The sequence below is a fragment of the Phoxinus phoxinus genome (genome assembly GCF_949152265.1).
Source record: "Phoxinus phoxinus genome assembly, chromosome: 3".
NCBI lineage: Eukaryota > Metazoa > Chordata > Actinopteri > Cypriniformes > Leuciscidae > Phoxinus > Phoxinus phoxinus.
The window spans coordinates 28,048,566-28,070,857 of NC_136878.1; the positions used below are offsets into that span (position 1 = coordinate 28,048,566).

Consider the following 22,292-nt stretch of genomic DNA (forward strand, 5'->3'; position numbering starts at 1 on the left):
TAACATGAGCAGCTTGGTTTTACCGCTGTAGGATCGCAGACCTCTGACTTCAATAGCTTCACTTCTATATCCACACCAGCTTTGACAAAAGCATCAATCGCCATGTGTTTTCTTTGCATATTCCTTTTCTTCTTCTCCCCCCCACCCACCATGTGCTTTCCTGGGAAAGGGTAGAAAATGACGTCACTGTGGGGCTGGTCTGTAGTTTATTAGTCAGCGCGAAGTGCCAGGTTAGAACTCAGACAAGGCTCTGTCCAGCCAGCTCAACTCAGCTTAACCACCTCAATTCTTCAGAGGGATGTCTTTCCTATAAGTTTAACAAACTGAGGCATTGACCCAAGTTCTACAACTTTTAACTTTCTTAAGTAGCCTACTTTTAAACAGTCTTTAAATGTGTCTTGTTTGAGGATTAGTGCGCAACACTTTTAGAGAAGACAGGCGCGTAGTGAAAACATCCAAATTTGGATTGTAGTTTCTGTTTCTCGTCTTTCAGTTGAGAAAACCCGACTCGTGATGGTTGTCCTGTCACTTAGGTTACTAATGGTAGGAGTTGTAGTAGGTCTGACTTCAGCTCTTCTGGTAAGTGTTAATGATTTACTGTTTCTGCACGTAAAGTTGTATGAAAGTGATCTGTAAATGAAAGCTCGCGTGACATGTTTGAGGTGTAACAGTCGCCCTCCCGCTTGGAACACGATTAGAAGTCAAATAAATCTGACTGAAATTTAAGCTGGTTTTAAGAATATCTACACCAGTATTGTGTTTATTCTGTCTGTTCGTATTATGCAGAGTACTTAGAGAGAACGTATCAACCAAATACTAGAGAGAAACTTGCGCATTTTAGGAGAGTGTTCCCAGCTGTCAAACCATAGCCAAACTGTCCGAAAGTTGGCATGGCAGAAAACACGTGAAATATGGCAAGCTGTTTTCATATTTATTCCTTTAAACGACCAAGCACATAATTAATTTATTGATTCAATACTAGTAGCTACTTGTAATTATTTGATAGTGACAAATTATTCCCTTGCTACAGATAAACAATTGCATGCTTTTCCATAGATTTGTTCGCGGGTCCGTGGTTCAGATATTGACTATTCACTACTTAGGCCTACGTGTGCAATTCAGTTAGTGCTAGGTAGCCTACCTAGCTTTATTATCATCTAATTTATTAATAGTCTATTTCTTACTATTCCAGTTGTTTAGTATGTTTAAAATTTTTTTTTTTAATTTTATGAAACTATAAACTAGTAATTTTGACTAGTAACTATAGTTACACAAGACATGCTACTAATAACAGCTGGAATGGGATAGGCTACTAATGTCAGATAAATAGGTAAGAGTATAAGTATCAGAAAATCTGAAATAGACACTTTACAAACAATCTGGATGTTATAGTTGTAACAAAAAGTAGTAGCTCACCTAATTGAATAAATAGTAGTAAAATAGATACTAGCAACAGTTAGTTCACTTGTTGGAAGTGAATAGTTTATATCTGAACCACAGTAACAATAACAATGGATGAGTTGCTTATTCCTTTGCTTCTGGTCACTATTGGGTTTCATCCTGGAAATTGAAATTAAGTAGTAACATAAAAATAGATACCTATTAGTTTAAAGGAATACATGTAAACATGGCTTGCCACAAATGAAATTGAAAGTTAAATGTCAGATTTGGATATACTCATGACAGTTTTACACCCATTATGGGTTCTCTGCAATGGTAGCCTACTTTCTCAGCTGTTTTATAAATGTATTGGCTGCATGTTTTATGCATCATTTATTTATCGCTTTGTTCTCGTTTTCTTGCAGGCTGGTGAAATTAAAGATAAAAAAGGTAAAGTATCTTGTGGTCCTCAAACTTTTTCCGCTAATTTGTGCTCGTTATGTTTCTCAAATAGTTTTTCAGGGTGAAAAAGTCATTTTTATAACTTTTGATGCTTCTTTAATAATTTATGTAGACAGCTGCAAAGTAAGAGTCACACTGTGCCAAGTCATGTGGTGTTATCACTTGTATCTTCTCCTCTCAATGTTTAATGACAAATACTTTAATCAGAAAATTCATCAGAATTGTTAAACAGTCAGTTCAGGAAAAGCCCTAAAGGCACCAGAGCCAATCTTTAGAGAACTTTTAACAGACTATAATACACTTATTATAATAGTTATATAACACCTATAATAATAGTTAATTAAAGTTGGGAATGGCAAGCAAATTGCACAGGATGATAATACATTGTTTAGTCAGCTAGACTTTACAATCATTAATTGTGTTTCTCTTTTTTAATGAACAGTGGGATAACTTTAAGAAGTTAATTGTACACCGTAAAAACTGACTCCATTACATTTAAGTAAACTCAAAGTAGTGTCAACGTCACAACCTTCAGTGATGAGTTCAGTGCACCATTTTAACCACTTTAAATTTAATTACTGATGTAGAAAATCATATATTTTTTATTATTCAAAATCAACCCATTAGACTAGAGCAATTATTTCTCAGGCACAGGTCTTGCATGTATTCACATCAATTTTTATTAAAATCAAGATAAATTCTACATGTTTGTCTTATGTTTTATCAGACTTGTTGAAGATCCGTCTGAAAGAGTATGGCCTCATTACTCCCATCAGTACCGATGCAGAGGGTCACTACCTCTCGCATCTTCTCTCAGCCAATCACAAGCAGCGTGTGAAGCGTGAGGTTTTGGAAGGGTCGACGCAAGCGGTAGACAGACTGTTCTTTAACATCACTGTCTTTGGCAAGGAATTCCACCTCCGACTACATCCCAACCAAAGATTAGTGGCTCCAGGATCTATGGTGGAATGGCATGATGAGATCGAAATAGCTGGGAATGCAACTGAGAATGGAACCCACTCAGAGAGAATACTTAGAAGGGAGTTGCTGAAAACAGACTGCACTTTTATAGGGGACATCACTGATGTGCCTGGAGCTTCTGTTGCTATTAACAACTGTGATGGACTGGTGAGTGTAGTTTCCTTTCCTAGTATATTACTTTTGAAATGAACTTGGCACAGGGCCTGACACAAATGATAAAATGCAAAGAAACTGCAAAGTGTTAGATTTGTGTAGTTAATAATGGCTTACAATCTATTCTGGCCTATTTTCGTACTTCATAATGCCAATGCAGTTTGGTTTCTAAACTTTAATGGAAATCCTCACTGGCATTGAGTGGTGAGTCATTCCTTTCCAAACGCAAGTTTGCATTATATTTGCCATTTTCTTTATTTCTATACTATAAAGGGACAGCTCACTCCTTCGTCTATACTAACTCTCATGGCTCTCAAAACTAGCAATAGAGCAATATTTCATTTCATAGTCAATATAAACAAGTCAGTAATTTTTTTAATTTTATGGCTGGTAATCAACAAATGGGTAATTATAAAATGTTACATTAATAAACCTTTCTAAATAAAAAAACTAACGTTACGTTAGACTGCGTTTTCTGCCCTGTGTTAGACTGTTATTCATTGAAAATCTTTCTTATAGCGCAAATGAAAAGTTATTAATTTCCCTTTCAGCAGATGCTGTGGTGAGGATGGTACAAATCCACTCACCTGTCAGTTTACAAATCAGATCATTCAGGGAAATTGTGCATTGTACTGTGTGTCTTTTTGTCTTTCCACTTCCTCACAAAAGACTTGTGAGCTTGAGGCTAGTGTTCAGAGTGATAGTGGAGTTGAGTGAACTGTGGGTCACCCCAGGAAGCTGACAAATAGGATGAAGCTGTTCTCCCCAGGGCCTGTCTAACATCAGAGGAAAGCTTTACTCTTCAACAATAAATAGACAGATCAAATTGGGAAAATCAATTTCGCATAGACTTCCAAAGAGTTTACGTAGACAAGCATGGGCAAAGGAGTGATGGCTATGTTGATGAGGCACTCAGTGGGAAAATATGTTTTTTTTTTGGATTCAAGCAGTAGTCTAACACTCGATCCCTTTGGAATCAAGTGGAATGTGTCAGATTCTACAAATTAACTTTTCAGGTATAAAAAATAAAAAATAAAAACATTGACAAAAAATTCAGTTGTAAAGCCATGTAAAAGAAGCTGTTTGTCGAATAATAGTAGCATTTTGAATTGATGCTTTATTTTTTAGGATGTTTTTAGGATGCAATAGAATTTGCTGTCTTTGCTCTGACCTCAGTAAAAAAAAAAAAAAAAAAAAATCAATCACTCATAAAGATCATCAGACTACTCTCACTACGTTCTGTATTTTGTTATTTTTGTAGGCTGCTAGAACAACTGAATTGAAAGTCGTGTTTTCTCACTAGTCATTAGGCTATATTGATTCAGATATTGATTCAGTAACTGCTCTGGGGTGCGTTTCCCAAAAGCATCGTTTACCAACTATGGTCGCAAATTCCATCATTATCAGCATAGTTCAAGGAGTCTGTTTCCTGAAACCATAGTTCCAATGAACATTCGCAAACAGCATCGCAAAGCTGTGTGGTCTGAACGACAGCTCTCGACCTGTGGTTAGAAGCATAGTTTCTTGTTTGATTGACATGTGGACTTAATAAATTCTTATCTTGAACAAAATCAGTACAATCTATATATTTTATTTAGAATATATACAAATTTCATTTACGTCTTTTAGTTTATCAAGAGATATAAAACACCATTTTGAGTGTGCATGTGCATACATGCTCTAGTACATAAGAACGAGCCTATGTTTGAAACTGGAAATAAAGCAAAATAACTGAGAAAATTTGAATTAGTCCTCAGATGGCATGTCCGTAATTTATAGCAAAACATCAACGGATTAGTTATTACACCACCACCTTCGTGACATCATTAACCAACATGGTTGAACGACAAATTTGCGACAATGCAGTTTCGGGAAACATTCCTGAGTAGCTGGTTGATTTCTTTAACGATGCATTGTTCTATAGTTAAGCAAGTCCCCTGATGAATTCATTGAGTTCATTCAGTAAATTTGTCAGGCTAATTTAAATTGGTCATTCATGAGTTTGCAATTCATTTTGGATGTTCATTAAAATAACTGTTTAAAAGTTAATTTGGTCATGAATTGGTCTACACTACATGCTATTATGTTTTGATTGCAGTCCACAAAGGTATAACAAATATTTTCTCACTGGACATCATAGTGAGTCAGATTCATTATCTGCTCTGACTTATTCAGTGAAGGATTCATCAGACTCATTAGAACTGCAATGTAACTCATGAGTTTGATTGTACATACTGTGAGACTGTAAGCTGAACCATTGCATTTGAGCTGATTTCTTTAGACATTTTCCTTCAGCTCTGAATGTTTATATCGTCTTAGAATGACATCAGATTCAGTGCTGTTGTGTGACCTTTGAAACCTTGACTGTGTATTTCTTCAAGACCCACTGAGGTTTTTGTAGCTTTACATTTTCCACCTAAACTCTGCCATTCCCTTGAGTAATGGAGCAAATGCTTACGTGGACAGTCTTTGATGTAAAGTGGCACTCAGAGTCGACACCAAGATATGTTTCACTGGTCTTAATTACAGCCACCGTGGATCTTGAAGTCTTCACATGTAGCCCGTGAAGCAGTTATTTCCTTTCTGAGCTGAGAGGTTGTGGGGGATGGAGGGATGATTTTAGCTGGAGGAGGAGGAGGAGGAGGAGGAGGAGGAGGAGGAGGAGGAGGAGGAGGAGGAGGAGGCTCACTTACATGACACAGGCATGTTTCAGGCTTGTGAACATTCCTCTGAAAGTGGAGAAAAGTGAACGGTTCTGTTTCTGCTTAGCAACTCAACAAGGTCTCGGAATGTCAGCAGAAATACTTTGGTAGAAATATCAAAGATCCAAGCCATTGCCCATTCCCTTTCCACTAGGGACCAAAAGAGGCTCAGCAGTCCCAAAGCAATGGGAATTATCCTTTTGCTAATCTACAGCTCTGTGTCACTCATAGCTTGGCCTCTTTAATGCATACTGCTATATTCTGTGGCCAGGGTGCTGAATGAGGCTCCTCACTCATTGATGATCAGAGCTGGCTGTGTTACTGAACTCCTGGCCGAGCTTCACACGGGAGGCTGGCTCTGAGCCAGAACTTCATGCCCAATGCACCTTTGTCAGGAGAATAATGACATTAATGGTCAGAGGAGTCTGTGTTCTTCTGCCCACACTGCCAGTAACAATCTAACATGTTCAGTCTTTTGCAGATCCACTTTAGTGCTGAGATGACTTTGAACTTCTCTGCACCCCCCCCCCCCCCCCTGCACCCATCATGCCTTGAATTCCTCTAAGAGTTCAGTTCACTGTTCCAAGACTTAGTAAGCTGACAAACAGTAATTTGTATTACTCTACTGTACATAGACCACAATAAGCTACTAACAGCATAGTATATGACACCCATAATTTTAAGAATAAGTATTGAATAAATATTCATCAACGATGCATTAAATTGATCTACAGTTACTTGTGATAAAAAGAGTTAAGACTTTTACATTGTTACAACGATTTCAAATAAGTAAACTCTAAAAAAAGTTATCATGGTTTCCACAAAAATATTCATCAGCACAAGTGTTTTCAACACAATTCAGCATATTAGAATGATTACTGAATGATCATGTGACACTGTAGAGTCATGAGGCTGAAAATTCTGCTTTGCCAGCACAGGAATAAATGTAAAAATTACTGTTTTACTGTATTTTTTTATCAAATAAATCCCGACTTGATAAGTAATAAGACACTTGTTTCAAAAACGTTAAAAATGCTCACAGACTTCAAACTTTTGAACAGTAGTGTATATGTTAATTTGGTAACACTTTACAATATGGTTCATCAGTTAACATTAGTTACCTACATTAGTTAACATTAACTAATAATGAACTGCACTTATAAAGCATTTATTAATCTTTGTTAATGTTAATTTATACATTTACTAATACTTTATTAAAATCTTGTTAACATGAGTTAATGCACTGTGAACTAACATGAACAAACGATGAACAGTTTTATTTATATTAACTAACATTAACAAAGATTAATAAATACTGTAAAAAAAAGTGTTGCTCATTGTTAGTTCACGTTAGTTAATACATTAACTAATGTTTAATAAATGAACCTTATTGTAAAGTGTTACCGTTAATTTAGTAAAGGATTCGTCAAACTGATTAAAATGGGCAACCGCATTTTTGATTTATTCCTCAAAAGAATCACTCATAAGAGCCATTAGTTATTCATATGTTGATTCAGTAACTGCTCTGATGGATTCAGTGAACGAATCATAATCTTATATGAAAATTATTTATTTTGCTGTGACTCTGTATAATTAGTGATGGTGGAGGTAGCAGGAAATGGGAATAGGAGCAGGCTTCACTCAATGATTGAACTTACATTTTAAGAGTGCTGGCCTGAATGATTAGAATATATCAAACAGGAGAGAGGCCGCACTATGCATACATTGTTTTATTTGCAGAGGAAACAGCAGGAAACACTGCTGTTATCACAGCCTTGTTAGGATATATGTTGCAGTGCAGTTCAGTGAGGAAAACTGTGCTGTTGTTAAAACATTTTTTTTTTAAAATCAAGTTCAGACACAGTGGCTGCACGACCTACATCAAACAGAAGTGCCAGTGACCAAGCAGTGTATGAGACATGAACTGTCACAAGTGGGTGTAAGCTGTTTTAAGAGCAAACACATCTCTGCTTTCTGACATCTCTGGCACACCAGTGTGTGTCCCACCCTTTACTCAGTGGATCACTCACTGTGCCTTGTTCTTAACGCTCCAGACTCTCACCATCTGGGACACAAACTGAAAAATGACAAATAGGATTTATTGAGCATGAAAATAAAATATGGAATTGAAGAACAAAATGTTTCAACCAAAATGTGCATTGAATTCTGTAACCCAATTACAGTACATAGATAATAGAACAGATAGCCTTGCTGATAGAAAATTAATAGAACAGTTACCAGTTAAATAAATTGTGTCATCATTTACTCTGAAAGAGGTTGTTTCAAACCTCCTTGACCTTATTTCTTCTGTGAAGCATAAAAGTGGAGATTCTGAAGACTGTACTGACCCCCATTCAGTGTCATTGAAATTAATAGAAAAATAAAGCTTTTTATATACTGCGTATATGACTCGTTGAAACCGTACAAGCTTTGTGTGAGAAACCAACATTTACGTCTTTCACTGAGAACCTTCACCTCCTTAGTGCTGTTAACCACTCAAGACTTGAACTTGAGAACTGGATCAGTTTGATTTATAAATGAATCATTCAGAATCATGGTTTGTTTATTAATCGGACATCTCTACCTTTCTTTTAAAAATTCTTGAGAGCTAGATTGGATGTCAAGATATTATGTGAATAATGAATTCATATTATCCCTTGAATATTGACCCTTCTACAGCATTTTTGAAGCTTGAAAGCTTCAATCCGTGTGTGTGTGTGTGTGTGTGTGTGTGTGTGTGTGTGAAATAGCTTGGGAAAAAGCATAAAAACAATCTTCAAAATAAATCCTTCTGAAAGTCATACATGTTTGGAATAACATAAGGATGGATAAATTATGTCTGGATTTTCATTGTTGGGTGAATGGACATATATTATTGAGAGAGTACTTGAAGGAAAGAGAGTAAAGCAAGCTTTCTGTACTATCATACCTATCAGAAGTTGTTGCTTTCCATTGGAAAGAGCAGCATTAGCTTGAGTTTCACTCCTTAACTCTGTTTAAACTTTGCAAACTCAGGTGAGGCTTTTATTCAGTCCAACACCAGTTTAAACTCAGAAACCATCCTTCTGGGAACACAAACATTCCTCACCAAATATTGGCTGAACTCAGTGACTTCAACTTTAGCATCTCAGCTTGAAATCAGGTAACATTTGGATCATAAGAGGCTGTCCTGATTTTAACTGTTACCTCAGTTCTGCTAGTGTTTTTACAGCTAAAGCAATTTAGCCATGTAAAAGAAACTAAAGCCCCCTTCTATGTTCTTCAATGCACTTTAAAATGCACCAAAATAATGTTTTAGAGTGCAAATTAACTGGCAGTAGTCCCAAAATATTTCATAAAGTTCTGTTTTTACTGGCAAGACTTCCATTACGCAAAGCATTATCTAAAGCGACAAAGAGAGGCGGGAGAAAACAGATGCTACAATATTTGGATTAGACTCAAATGCCCAATTTACATTTAATAAGCCTCTTGTCCTCTCTCAGAAAGAGAGGCCCTTGGTCCATCTTCAATATGATTTAAGCATTTACGAAGAACGGCTGTATATGCTTCAGTTATACAGAAGACGGCATGTTGGGGATTTAGCATATCCAGAAAAAAAGGTTGCCTTTGATTGAAAAAGAAACCGAGCCAGTTCCTTCCCCCTGAGAAGTGCACCCGTACACAAGAGTTGTATTCACTAATAGTTATTGATGTACTTTGTTGATTCAGCCGAGGACTTGCCTGTTGCAGAGGCTTGACCCCTGAGCTGTTTTGGTATATGGTTTGAGGTTGAAGAGGGGAGGTGTTGGAGGATATGCAGAGGCAACTTGTTTCTTTAGGTCTGCTTCAGGAGAGGCCCGAGACTAGTAACTCTAGCCCTGTGTGTTTGGCTGCTTTTATTGATATATAATTTTTTTAAATAATTTTTTAATCATGACTAGTTTAAAACCACATTTTCTGTTGTCATTGCTCTGAAAATTGGGTCCTGTTCACCAGCAGCACTTGGGTTTTATTTTTTTATTTGGAGTTAAGGCCCTTTCACACTGAGCGCAACGGGATAAAGCTAAGCAAATTGCAGACGAACGCAGCTTTCACACTGAACACTAAACGATTGATTGCCTTCAACTAATTCACGCCTGGTGGCAATAGGTGGCGCTGACCGAAAATAAATTTTTCTTCATGTATCTCGTAGGTTTTCCCATTTAGATTTAACCTCGTCCGCTGAACCATATACAACAGTTATTTAAGACAAATAAAGTTTGGTAGCCTACTTACACAGAAACCATCATCAAGCGCGTGTAATAAGGACTGTGCGATCTAAAGGGGATTTTGATTAAATAATCAGTAGACGTGCATTATTTGTACTGTTTTATAATAAACTGAATGCTACACCTGTTTAACATTTCTCATGTAAGCATTTCTCATTCTTTATTGTAATACAAATACCCTGAACTGCATGAAAAACACATACAGAACATATACCATCGTAATCTTACATTTATTTGGCTTCATGTTTCTTTCAGTTGTTTATGTGCTCATTGGCTGCCTCGCGGGAACTGCGTGACATCACGCCCTCACGCGTCATAGCCTGCCAGAATGGGGGTGGCTTAGCGTATAAAAGAAAGGGCTCAGGGGCTGCTTAACTGGTTTTTCATCGCCTGAAGCGAAGTGAGCTCGGGGCGCGATCACGGCAGGTTAAGCAGTACTCGTTCCCTCATCTAGAGAGAACCGAGGTTATGTTAGGTAACCGAGTACGTTCTCTTACGAGAGGTTCTCTCGTACTGCGTAATTGCGTAATTGTGCGAAGCTCGAGGGGAGAGTTCCGGCGTGCGTTCGCGGGCGACAACGGGCTCCGGTGGTCTCTGGGCGCGGCGTTTCTTCTTACGCGGGCCACTGGAGAGAGACGGAGCGACAGCTTGGGCGTCGATTACAGGTAGTCGAGCCCGCAGGGTCGACATTGGCAGTTCTTCGCAGTGGATGCAGCCTCCCGAAGACAGGGCGAGGGCTGCATGGTCTCGGCCCAGGCAGAGAGCGCAGATCACATGACGGTCTCCATCGCTGAGCGCGGCTCTGCAAGAACCACAGGAAAAATTAGGCATTTTGCAACAAACGCCTCGTGCTCTTTCAGACACGTGAGTCGCAGCGGCGAACACACAGAGAGGATATAAAAGGATACTTGTCGCCGGATAGCGTTGCAGGCACAGATGACTGAAGGCGGCGAAGACGGCCGGCTTCCTTAGACGCTTTCCTAGGCTTGCTGGTCGATTTATTCAACGGCGGCGGCTTCTCTCTGAGTCCAGCGATGTGTAGAGCTCGCTGAAGAGATGAAAAATCAGTTAAGCAGCCCCTGAGCCTAGACAGCCTGCTCTAGGTCTGCCTGCTGCTACACTGCGTTGACAATATGTACAAAACTTAGGATACATTTTTGGCTTCATATCTCGAGCAAAGATGACTTTACCCATTGCGTAATGCAATTACGTAGTACGAGAGAACCTCTCGTAAGAGAACAGCGCCATGTACGCTGTTTAAAGCTCTTCAGATCACAAAATGATAGAAAATGATAATAACAATCTGATAACTGATAATAACACTAAGAACGTAAGAATAAATCTGTTCTCAGACACAAATGATAACACTCAGCAACATCCATTATCTTCTCTCTTCCGGTGTGGTGAAGTGTTGATTCCCAGCGAAGTGATGAGTCCCAGCTTAGGACCCCAGTAATATGCATGATCTTAAGCTGTTCTCGCGATTCTTAAAGGGATATTTCACCGCTGGAAAGATGAATATGTATTTGAATTGGATCATTTATTTAGTAGAAATGTGAAATTATTTTAGAAGTTGGTGCCTTCTAGACTGAGAAAAGCCATAAAATGTATTTTTGGCTAATGTGGATGAAAGAGAACAACTCCCAGAATGCACTTTACCTATGAGGCCACTCCCAAGCCACGCCTACCGGTTATAAAGTTCAGTATCGGAAGAAATGATACAACTAGGCTAATTGACTCGAAACTGAAAAGCCATCGTTTTATCGTGAGTCTCCGTGACGATTTAGTTGATAAATTAATTAAAAAAGAAATACTTGCACCTCTGCTGCAGCAGCTGCTCCGGCCGCCTCTTGTTCCTCCATCCGCAACTGTTCCTCGCTGTTTTGCGGCTTGTACAGGTATACAGCCCTATGGGCGGGTTAAAAACATGTGAAGCTAGCTCCTACTACTGGCTGTAGTCTCTAGCCTCTGGCCAAAAAAGCCTCCGATGACGCTAAATGACAAAAAAACATTTTTCCAGACACACAATACAGAAATCTCTCATCTCAGGGGGACATGAGGGAGGGAAGCACGGTCATTCGAAAATACTACCGGGTTTCTACTGATGCAAAGCTTAATGCTAATCGGTGAAGTATCCCTTTAATGTAATCAATCACATTTGAATTAATCTAACAATCTGTTAATGTTATTAAGAAATAAGGCATAATATATATATTTTTTTAATTACAAGCATGTCATGTCATAATTAATTCTTAAACAGAATTATGCTTGTATCATATTTGTTATCGAATTGTTTATCGAAAAATATCGTAAATGGTTGAAAAAAACTTTATCTTTAATAATTTCTGATAGCTGTATGCTACTATCTAAGTTTACTTAAAAAGACACTTAAGAACAAGAAATTTTAAATTTCACAATCTTTAGCTTCGGTTATACACTAGTATATGAAACATATAAAATACAAATTAATGAAAAGTACAAATACATAAATGGTCGTTATAACGTAGTTCAAACGACTTGTATAATAAAGTGATATCTGATTTGTAACCAGGCACTAAAGCGATTACCCATAAAACGAGCTTTGAACCAATCGGATTGCTTGGGTCCTAAGCTGGGACTCATCACTTCAGTGCTTACACACCACTCTCTCTCACACTTTGTGCAATAATAGCAGCGGCTCGGGTAGGCTCAAATCTAATTGGACGGCTCGTTTCATCGCAGGGCGACGGGGGAAAATCGACACATTGGTTGCTTTGTCAATGCTGTGATTCATCGCGCCTGGTGTTAATAGCTCCATAGGGATCTAGTGAGTCGCAAGTGAGACAAAAATAAATGAATGATAATGATTTGATTATCATGTGTTTTTTTCAAAATGGATTTAAAATGACATCACATAGCCTACTATTCCTTTTGAATTTTTTTAGGCCGGAAGCTAGAATTTTACTTTGTAACATGTCAAATATGAATTTTTTTCTTACACAAACGCATCGCCTTTATTAACCCCGGGAGCCGTGTGGACCACTTTTATTATGGATAGATGCACTTTTATGGACTTCAAAATAGAAATGGCCATTCACTGCCATTATTAAGCTTGGAAGAGCCAGAGCATTTTTTTACACAACTCTGATTGTATTCGTCTGAAAGTATTATGTCATACACCTAGGATGACTTGAGGGTGAGGAAATTATGGGCTAATTTTCATTTTTAGGTGACCGGAAATTGTAAGCTGACATATTGATGTGTTTGTGTTCTTTTTCCTTCCTTTCCTTCATAGTTTGAGCACCTGTTTTCTTTGCCACTGTTTCCTTTGCTCACTGGAATTTTGTGAGGCAATTTTCTTTGTAAAGCAACTTTACAATATGGTACAGACAGGCAGAAGGTTCACACACACCAAATACAACATAGAACAGACAAAGACTGACTGAACAGAAGGGAAATAAATACAAACACAGATGAACTGATTAACAGAACACAGGTGATGCAGATGATGATGATGACACGTGACATGAAGACAGGTAGACAAGTCCAATGAAAACAAACTCAACAGAACACAACTCTGACACATACAGTATACATTTTGGCATTCAAATGTCTTGTAAGTTATTCAATATTCAATAACCAATCATGTTGTGTAACGACCCATAATGGTACTGTAGATAGTGGAAAAAAGAAAAAGTACTAAAAAGTATAGTGTAAATCAAATGTGATTATTATGTTAATTTTCCTAAGTACACGTAAAATAATTTTGCTTCACTCCGTTTATTTTGATTTTCCTTCCTCGAAATACAGAGATTCCTCTTTTCCTCTCTGGCTTGGATGACTTTTACATTTTTCTCGTCTTTTTTTTTTTTCCGGCGAAAGAAATTAACTGGTGTAACTTTTTAAAAGTTCCTTTTTAAGGAGGGATGAAAATGGCAGGTAATGATGACGAAGGTTTACACACATTTCTAAACCAAACACACCTTTAAACAACATGGCGGGTGAAAGGTAGCAGTGTGTCGGCTGAATCCATGCTTTTTTGAAAGTGGCAGTACCTCTTTTTTAAATAAAGCACATTCAGACCGGCTCCTTAAGAGGTTGAGACTGGAGTGCCGTCTTAGAAAACTGGACCCCTTCAGCTGAATCCCATATGTTTGTCTTGGCCCATAGCTGGTGTCTGCTTGGCGGGCGCTGATGCTGGGGATATTAAACTGATGGAACACAGGTCTCTTGATCCCTTTCGAGGGCTGCTATTTAGGTAAAGGCAAGAGGCTCTGTCCATCCACCTGTGATTGTCTGCTTCATAAAACAAGCTGCTTTGTGGTCGGTGTAGGTAATGGGGCGTTAGAGGTGACTACCCTGTGTCCTCCTTGTTTTTTTACTGGCACTTTCACCTCAGTGATGTGGTTAATGTTTTTAATGAGGGCTGCCACTGAATGTAAAAGTTTTTTTTTTTAAATAATAGTAGTTCATTGAATGTGATCAGCTTTAATATTTGTCTACCACGTCCACAGTGTCCAGCCACAGACTTATCATGGATGACTGTTTGTTTTGTATTTCTGTTTCAGTATTCTCTGAAATGGTTTCCTTGGATGCAAAGAGCCTAAGTTCTTGCTTATTAATTAAACTATATAAATAAAAACACATTTTACGAAACATAAAATACATTTATAAAAATACAAAATACATCCCAGTTATTTAAGCTTGAGGACTTCAGATTCAGTCCAGTGTTGGTCTACTGGACTAGTGGTTCATTACTACAAAACATTGGATTTGTTTTTTTACCCTCAGGAGTACAACACAAGACTTCATAAAAAAATAAATAAAAGCTTCTCCTTCTTTCATCTTCCCATTTTCCAAAAGTCTTTTTCAAAAGATTTTACGAGATGCAATACAAGTCTCAGGTGTCCCCAGAATGTATCTGTGAAGTTTAAGTTAAAAATACCCAACAAATAATTTATTATAGCATGCAAAAACATGAAAGTTTTAGCAAAAACATGCAGTTTTAAAGCATGTATCTTTAAATGCAAATGAGCTGCTGCTGCCCTCCACCCCCTATCCAAAAATAGGGCGGAGCCTTTATAGCTCTGCCAGAAACAGAAACAAAACATCTGATTAGTTTTGATTATCATCTCTATCGCGGTCATGTTTACGTGACAGTGCATTTCTTCATCATCATGAAAGTTTATTATCTGCATGCGTTTTAAAGCCATATCTGTCTAAACTTCTGATGTATGGTTTACTGAGCGTTCACATCCAAAGCAAACACACAGAAAGCTGCCAAAGCTGTCAGACAGCGCATCCCGTGAGTATCAAACTCATTTCTCTTTAGTATCTTATTGCGCTTAAACTGTCAAATACACAGATTTTTTTGTATATTTTTCAAATATATAAGCAGGGCTCCAGACTAACTTTTTTTTACTGTAGCCCGTGACTGAAAATGTTAGGAGCACAAGCAGAAAATGTAGGTGCACACCTTAAATCAGCTTGCAATGCAATTATTCAAATTTCCCCCAAAATAACTGTAATACTGACAAATTCTTTAATAATAAATAGACTTAACGTACAGATATTACAATGTGCAGTTTTATTTTAAGTTCACAGGCTCCAGACTAACATTTGAGGGCAGCAGCACCGGAGCCACTGAGTTCTACAAACAATATCTGGTAGCACTGGGGCTGAGAATAAAGCACTATGCTTAATTTAGGGTGTAGATTAAATTAATCATGTAGATACAATTGAATTATTATCATTCATAATGTCTTAATATTCATTAAAAAGCATACATACAAAAAAATATACAGTATATTAGGAAGTGAAAATAGCCAATAAGCATCCTACTGTTTACAATGGTAATTTAATGTATTTTTATTTTTAAATAAGCGTTTAAATAAGAGTTTTCCTATCTTTGTTTTAGGGCAATCTTTGAAGGATAAACAAAAAATGTGTTGGTCATCACATTCAAAATAACATTTATTTATGATATTATAGTTTTGAAGTGCAGAAAAAAGATGTTTAGTACTTGTAAGCGTTTGACTATTTCTGTCACAATACCATAGTTATGGTTAGAGTTAATACATTAGCCTTAATCCGTGGTGAATGTTGCTGATTTGTGGACTGAAAGCCTTCTATAAGTGTTTCTCCTGGTTTCCACGGCGCAGAGTTCCATAATAAACCATAGATATCAGATCAAACAGCACAGTGCTGTTTGATCTGATATCTATGGTTTATTATGGAACTCTGCGCCGAATCAGAATGTTTCTCACTGGATCTCGCAGCGATGATGTTATTAATTCTGAGGCGAATTCAATGGATTTCTTCACTGGATCTCCAGAGTCTGGATCTCCTAGTAACAGTGTCGCGAGATCGGCCCGTGAGTGGCAAGTTCGGGGAGCTGCGCTGTTTAAGATTTATTATTGAAGCGCATTTTCGTTACGCTTTACTTTTGTTTGCATTCGGTGCTCGGCAACGTTGTGGTCGCACCGGCAGGAAAAATGGTCGCAGTCTGGAGCCCTGTAGTTATGTCAAAAACGTACAAAGTTCACACAAACACAGTCGGTAATGTCTGTGAACGTAAACAGCAGAGAAATAAATTGCATGTGTAAATTAGATCTGTGTATGATAGTGACAGCAGCGTAATATACAGTTCCTGATGTACGTTGTTAATATGAACCAAACAACAAAAGAAAAACAAAAAAACACTTACTGGACTCACTGCTCTTGATTGAATAACTTAAGGAGCTTTAAAAATAATGCTTGAATGCAGCTCTTAAATGCTCTGGCGAGGAGATACACATGGCGGACTGTGTACAGCTCACTCAGGGGAGGAGTTAAGCTAATAGGGCAGATTCTACCTCCAGTTGTGGGCAGGGCCTAGGGATGGGCATCGTTAAGAAATGATTGATATTGATGCCATTGCCAAGTCTGCTTATTGGTGCGATTCCTTATCGATTCCCATATCGATTCCTGTACCATTTGCTGAACACTTAAGAGGCTTTGAGAGTTGTTGGCTTTGAATGTCTAATTTAAAGTGGTTTTAGAGAACCAAGTGTGCAATATCAATACAGAAGTTGAAAGCTTTGAAATTTCTAAAAAAAAAAGTAAACATTTCAAAAACAAAGCTTTGTATTGTAATCACACTTAGTCTAACCCCCTTGGGGTTAAAAATAGCATCTCAAATTATAATAAAATGTGTTTTTTTATAATGATAATATATAAATACTTATAATATTTTAATGATATAGGTAGAAATATAATAAATATGTAATATAGTTATCATATTTAGCAAAATAAATATTTAGCAAAATACTCCTCTCTACAGACAATTGTTTAAGTCCAACTACGTGCTATGGTTATTAAATGGCTTTCCTGAGGTGAACATATCGTTACGTGACTGAGCTGTTTATGGACCTCTTTCTGCGGTTGAAAAACACTTGATCGATCGATTTTATTACATTTCGGTAAGTTGAACTGTATCTTTCAAATGACCTATTGATCATTCGAAGTTAATTTACTATTAGTTAGTAGTAACAGATGATCGGTTCACGTGCCGCTTAAACTGAGATCTGTCACATCACATTTACAAGCGCCAAAACTGTGTTTATTGTTTGAATTTTGTAATTAAATTGACAGAATCTGAGAGCTGAGAATTTGTTTTATATCTATAGTACAGTAACCTTCTCTGTCGGTGTCAGTGTCCTCTTTGCTTCGGGATTTTCTCTGTGTGAGAAAATAGGTGTGTGGCGTGAGAGCGCGTGAAAAAAGTGACAACTGCGTGAGTCTCACGGTGAATTCGTGAGAGTTGGCAGCCCTGCAGATTCAGTTTGTAAATGTTTTTGGCGGGTGTGCTTGTGCAGCCGCGGTCTTGTTCATTTGCTATGTTGTTTGTGTAGCTCTATGGCAAACGCGCTGAGCGGAGGGGAGTGGAGCGTCGGCGGATGTTAAAGAGAAAACCGATTTTCATTCAAACATATCGACGTACAATACACATTCGAGTTAATCAATAAAATCAAATTATCGCCCACGCCCAGCCCTAATGGAAAGTGGAATCGTTAACGTGTGGACGTGTACGATTCCGATGGTTTGGAATGTTTGGAACCGGTTCCAAACCGGAACCTGGAACCGATTCCCAAGCCTAGCAGGGCCTGTTCCAATGTGATGTTAATGTGATGAGTGGATGGATTTATACCACAACAGGGTCTTTATGTACACCACTGCGGACACATACATGTAAATATGTATAAAAAAACAAAAAACAATATAAAATTGAATTTTGCATAATAGGTCCCCTTTAACTAAGTGATTCATCAGACTGCTGCTTCTCTGAGACCTTGTACATGGAGTTGCTTTAAGATCCCCATATCTATGGGACTGAACTATATAGGGCCTTACAAATTAAGTGTTCTAAAGAAAAGTTTATTAAGAATGTAGAAGGATATTAAGATATCTCTAATACTTTTAGAGTGACAGGCATAACAACCTTAGAAAAATAATATTTATGTAAATGGACTGCATTTGTATAGCGCTTTCACAGACCCAATGGCCTCCAAAGCGCTTTACAATATTGCAACATTCACCCATTCACCCACTCATTCATACACCGACGGCGGTGTCAGCCATGCAAGGCGATCCAGTTCGTCGGAAGCAGCTGGGGTTAGGTGTCTTGCTCAAGGACACCTCGATACTTGGTCAGGTGGAACCGGGGATTGAACCACCAACCTTCCGGTTTGTAGACAACCTACATGAACCACTGAGCCACTGCCACCCGCAATGTCACTCAGACATTATTTGTTCTTCTGATATTCCTGATAAAAGTGACCCACATTTGGTTTTTGATCACTCAAAATGTGTACTGTTGACCTATTTACTCATGGAGCCACATTAAGATCTCCATATCTCTGGGATCGAACCATCGAGGGCCTTTAAAATGAAGATACCAAAAGGAAAGTTTGTTAAGAACCAGAATCTAAAAGGATATTGAAGGGATAGTTCACCCAAAAATTAAAATTCTGTCTCTAATTACTCGCCCTCATGTCGTTCCAAACCCGTAAGACATTGACAGCTATTTGATTAACACTTTGTAGGCCCAGAAAGGTAGGAAATCGTTAAAATAGTCCATGCGACCACAGTGGTTCAACCTTAATTTTATGAAGCGACGAGAATACTTTTTGTGTGGCAAAAAAACAACAAAATAACGACTTTATTTCTTCTCTTCCGTATCAGTCTCCGACTCACATTCACGAGAGCACCACGACGCATGCGTGTGATACATGTGTCGTCTCATAGTCTGACTTATCCAAACTTTCAAGATGTGGCATGACAATATCACAATTGATGCAGCACACACTCTCCTGTTCAGCAGGCATCGCTTGGCACTGATGACATCTACACCACCAGTTCTCCATTGCTCTCTGTCTTTCAGAAGCGTGTGGCTGTGGTTGTGTTGCAGCCTCTTCTATCTCTTTTAGTTCGTTCTCTGTATATTCTGGTTCGAATAAGTAAGGTTGTGCAAAAAAATACAATTCATCCTCTGTGTCGAAATCTGCAGACATAGTTATGAACTGTTTTATGTTGAGCGTGCGTCTTCCTCTGCTTGTAAACAGCCCTGCGTTTCCTGGTCATATGTCAGAACGCCAGCTCCTGCACACATGCGTCGTGGTGCTCTCGTGGACGCGTGTCGGAGACTGATACGGAAGAGAAGAAATTGTTGAATAAAGTCGTTATTTAGCACGTCGGTAAATTAGGGAATGAACTTGCGCTCGCGGGGGGCGGTTCGGCGAAAAGAGGAGGCGTGTTCCGGCGCAAAACTTCCCTGGTGCTACTTTCCAGTTTTAGAAAGCAATTGCGCCACTGACCAGGAAAAACCCAGTCTAAAGACAGTGGCACGTTGCACGTTAGTCATATGGTATTTTAAGGGCACGTGCTTGGCCATAATGTAGCGTGTTAACGCGCATACACTTTGATTCTCTAATGTAAACAAACGCAGCAGTTTTCATTTTTGCAAATCATACATTATTACAAGGAAAAATATTAACACACGAGGGAAATAATTGCTGTGTCCGTGAAGATGTGGAAAATATCTATCTAGATTAAAAAAAAAATCTAGATTACGCTGGCTACACATTTACCCAAATTATACGCCTGTTTAACCAAAGCTAATTTGGGTGGGTTTCTCCCATCATCCCCAATGTCACTTCTCTGTTTTACGGCCCTGACAAGAACGTCGGTCTCCTCGGCTGTGAATCGCTACTGACGTGCGCTGGCAAATCCGCCGTTATAATAGCAATCCGCGTTGGACCAAGCGCGCCTGCTCTTAAAGGGAATGTGAGAGGACGCTCTGATTGGTTTATTTCACGTTACGCCCAAACTACACCTATGAATAAGGAAGCTACTTCAGACCAACCCATTTTAGATTTACGCCGGGCGCAAGAGTCGTTTATCCCGCCGGGAAAATAGCAGCAGCAACCATTTTTGAACTGTCACTGTTGGCATATAATGAAACAAAGATTGCTAAAGTCAACATATTTAACTAATAGACTTACCCATCTCTGTTTAAAAATAAAATAATGATGCTGCCGTCTTTCTAAAGTCATTTTACACCCCTGTAATTTGGCTCCAAATCTCAGGTGAAAATTGTCATTTTGACCCCTCTTCTACAAAATAGTGGATTACTCAGTAAATATACATCCATGGCATTTCATCACTATAAATGTTTGTCTATCTTCAGAAAAAATATTAAAAAACAACTATTTGAGCTGGGGACCTCTGGTTAAGTTGACACGGAATGACCCAGCAGTGTGTGTGGAGTCAGGAGCGCTAACAGTATACCGCTGCTCTTGTATTTTTAACTTGTTTTTACCCCATAGCGAAGAACAAAAAAGGGCCTTTTAGGCAACTTGCAATTATCATTAAAAAAAGTATAATAATATCAATATATACATGTCTTACAGGCCCTTTTGGCAGCTGTGATGCCTGATTACTTGATTAAACTTGACCCACGTTACTTTTTTGATTGTCATTGGATGATCATTAGCTTTACGGATTGATTGCCAGTTAAAGGTCAGTGCACAACAGCTTAGAGTTAGATTTGAGTATTTTGTCTATATTGGCTTTTACACAAAGGCAGTAGCATTTTACATAGTTAAACCGCAGTTGAGAACAATGTTCTGTTACACTGGTCTTCTGCATATCATCTTGCTTTCCTTGTAGACTCATCAAGAAATTATTCTTGCCATAAATGGACATTAATTTACTTTTATTTTACATGATTAAAGTGCTCAGTTTAATATTGTGCAAATATACTCCCTCTCCGCAAGTCAAACAGTCTGTCAGTGGCTCAGGTGGTTGGTGCAGTGACCTGTGGGTCTGCAGGGAAGAGTGTTGAACATGTATGTTTGGTGCATACTGATTCTGTATTCAAGCACATAAATTGCACGGTCTATTTACTTGCCTCAGGCAATTTGATAGAAACTGGGTATGGTTTTCATAATAATATACATAATCATCTAGTGTTATTGTGACTAATGGGTGCAGAGGGATTCACGTGATGCAATTGTTCAGCTTTAGGAATATGTTACACTTCGGATGCATTTTAAAATGTCCTATAAGCCAAAAATGACTTTTGAAGCATAGAGTTCTTTTGAAATGGATGTAGGCATGGATGAAGGTAAACGGTGTCTTCTTGAACGCACAGGATGGCGCTGAGGAGAGGTGGCCAGGTTATAACTAGGAAAGAGTGGACTGAGAGAAAGAGAGAGCGCTAGTCTTTCAGCACATTCCAAAGCTCGGTCTCTGAGAGGCTGTTCTGTGTCCAGGAGGCCGGCTCCGGGGCTGGAGGTAAAACTGAGAGGCTGTTCAGAAGAGCAATGAGGTCGGTCCATGCACACACACTTGAAGTACTGTACATTTGAACACTCACCCTATCACGTGCAGAGAGCCGAGTACGCAGTTGAGCATATGGATGAACTCCCACAACAGAAGTGAGCACATGTACGATCACATATTGCAAGTCAAGATAGTTTGGAGTCTTCATGATGTCAGTATGATTTGTTTGTGACTTAGCTATATGCTCCCAATTATGCTGTACACAAGTTTACACACACACACATGACTAATATACTGGTGAAAATGCTTCTATTTTGCACTTTTATTATACACCAAATAAAAAACGTAACCCTTTAACCTCTATGGGCCCTATTTTAACGATCTGAAACGCAAGTGTCAAAGCGCAAAGCGCATGTAACTTTGTGGGCGGATCCCGGCGCTGTTGCTATTATACCGGCGGGATAAACGACTCTTGCGCCTGGCGCAAATCTAAAATGGGTTGGTCTGAAGTAGCTTCATTATTCATAGGTGTGGTTTGGGCGTAACGTGAAATAAACCAATCAGA

The 22,292-nt window shown here is 38.5% G+C and overlaps 1 protein-coding gene across 1 annotated transcript in view; it reads left to right on the plus strand.

The window, feature by feature from the left end:
- The first annotated feature begins 201 nt into the window (after positions 1-201).
- The window catches only part of adamts3 (ADAM metallopeptidase with thrombospondin type 1 motif, 3), a 154,872-nt gene continuing 132,781 nt past the window's right edge, over positions 202-22,292 (plus strand). The window contains exons 1-3 of the mRNA XM_079607110.1: positions 202-579; positions 1,806-1,830; positions 2,570-2,970. Of these exons, the coding sequence (XP_079463236.1) occupies positions 514-579; positions 1,806-1,830; positions 2,570-2,970 (492 nt within the window). The 5' untranslated portion in view covers positions 202-513. The remainder of the gene's footprint in view (positions 580-1,805; positions 1,831-2,569; positions 2,971-22,292) is intronic.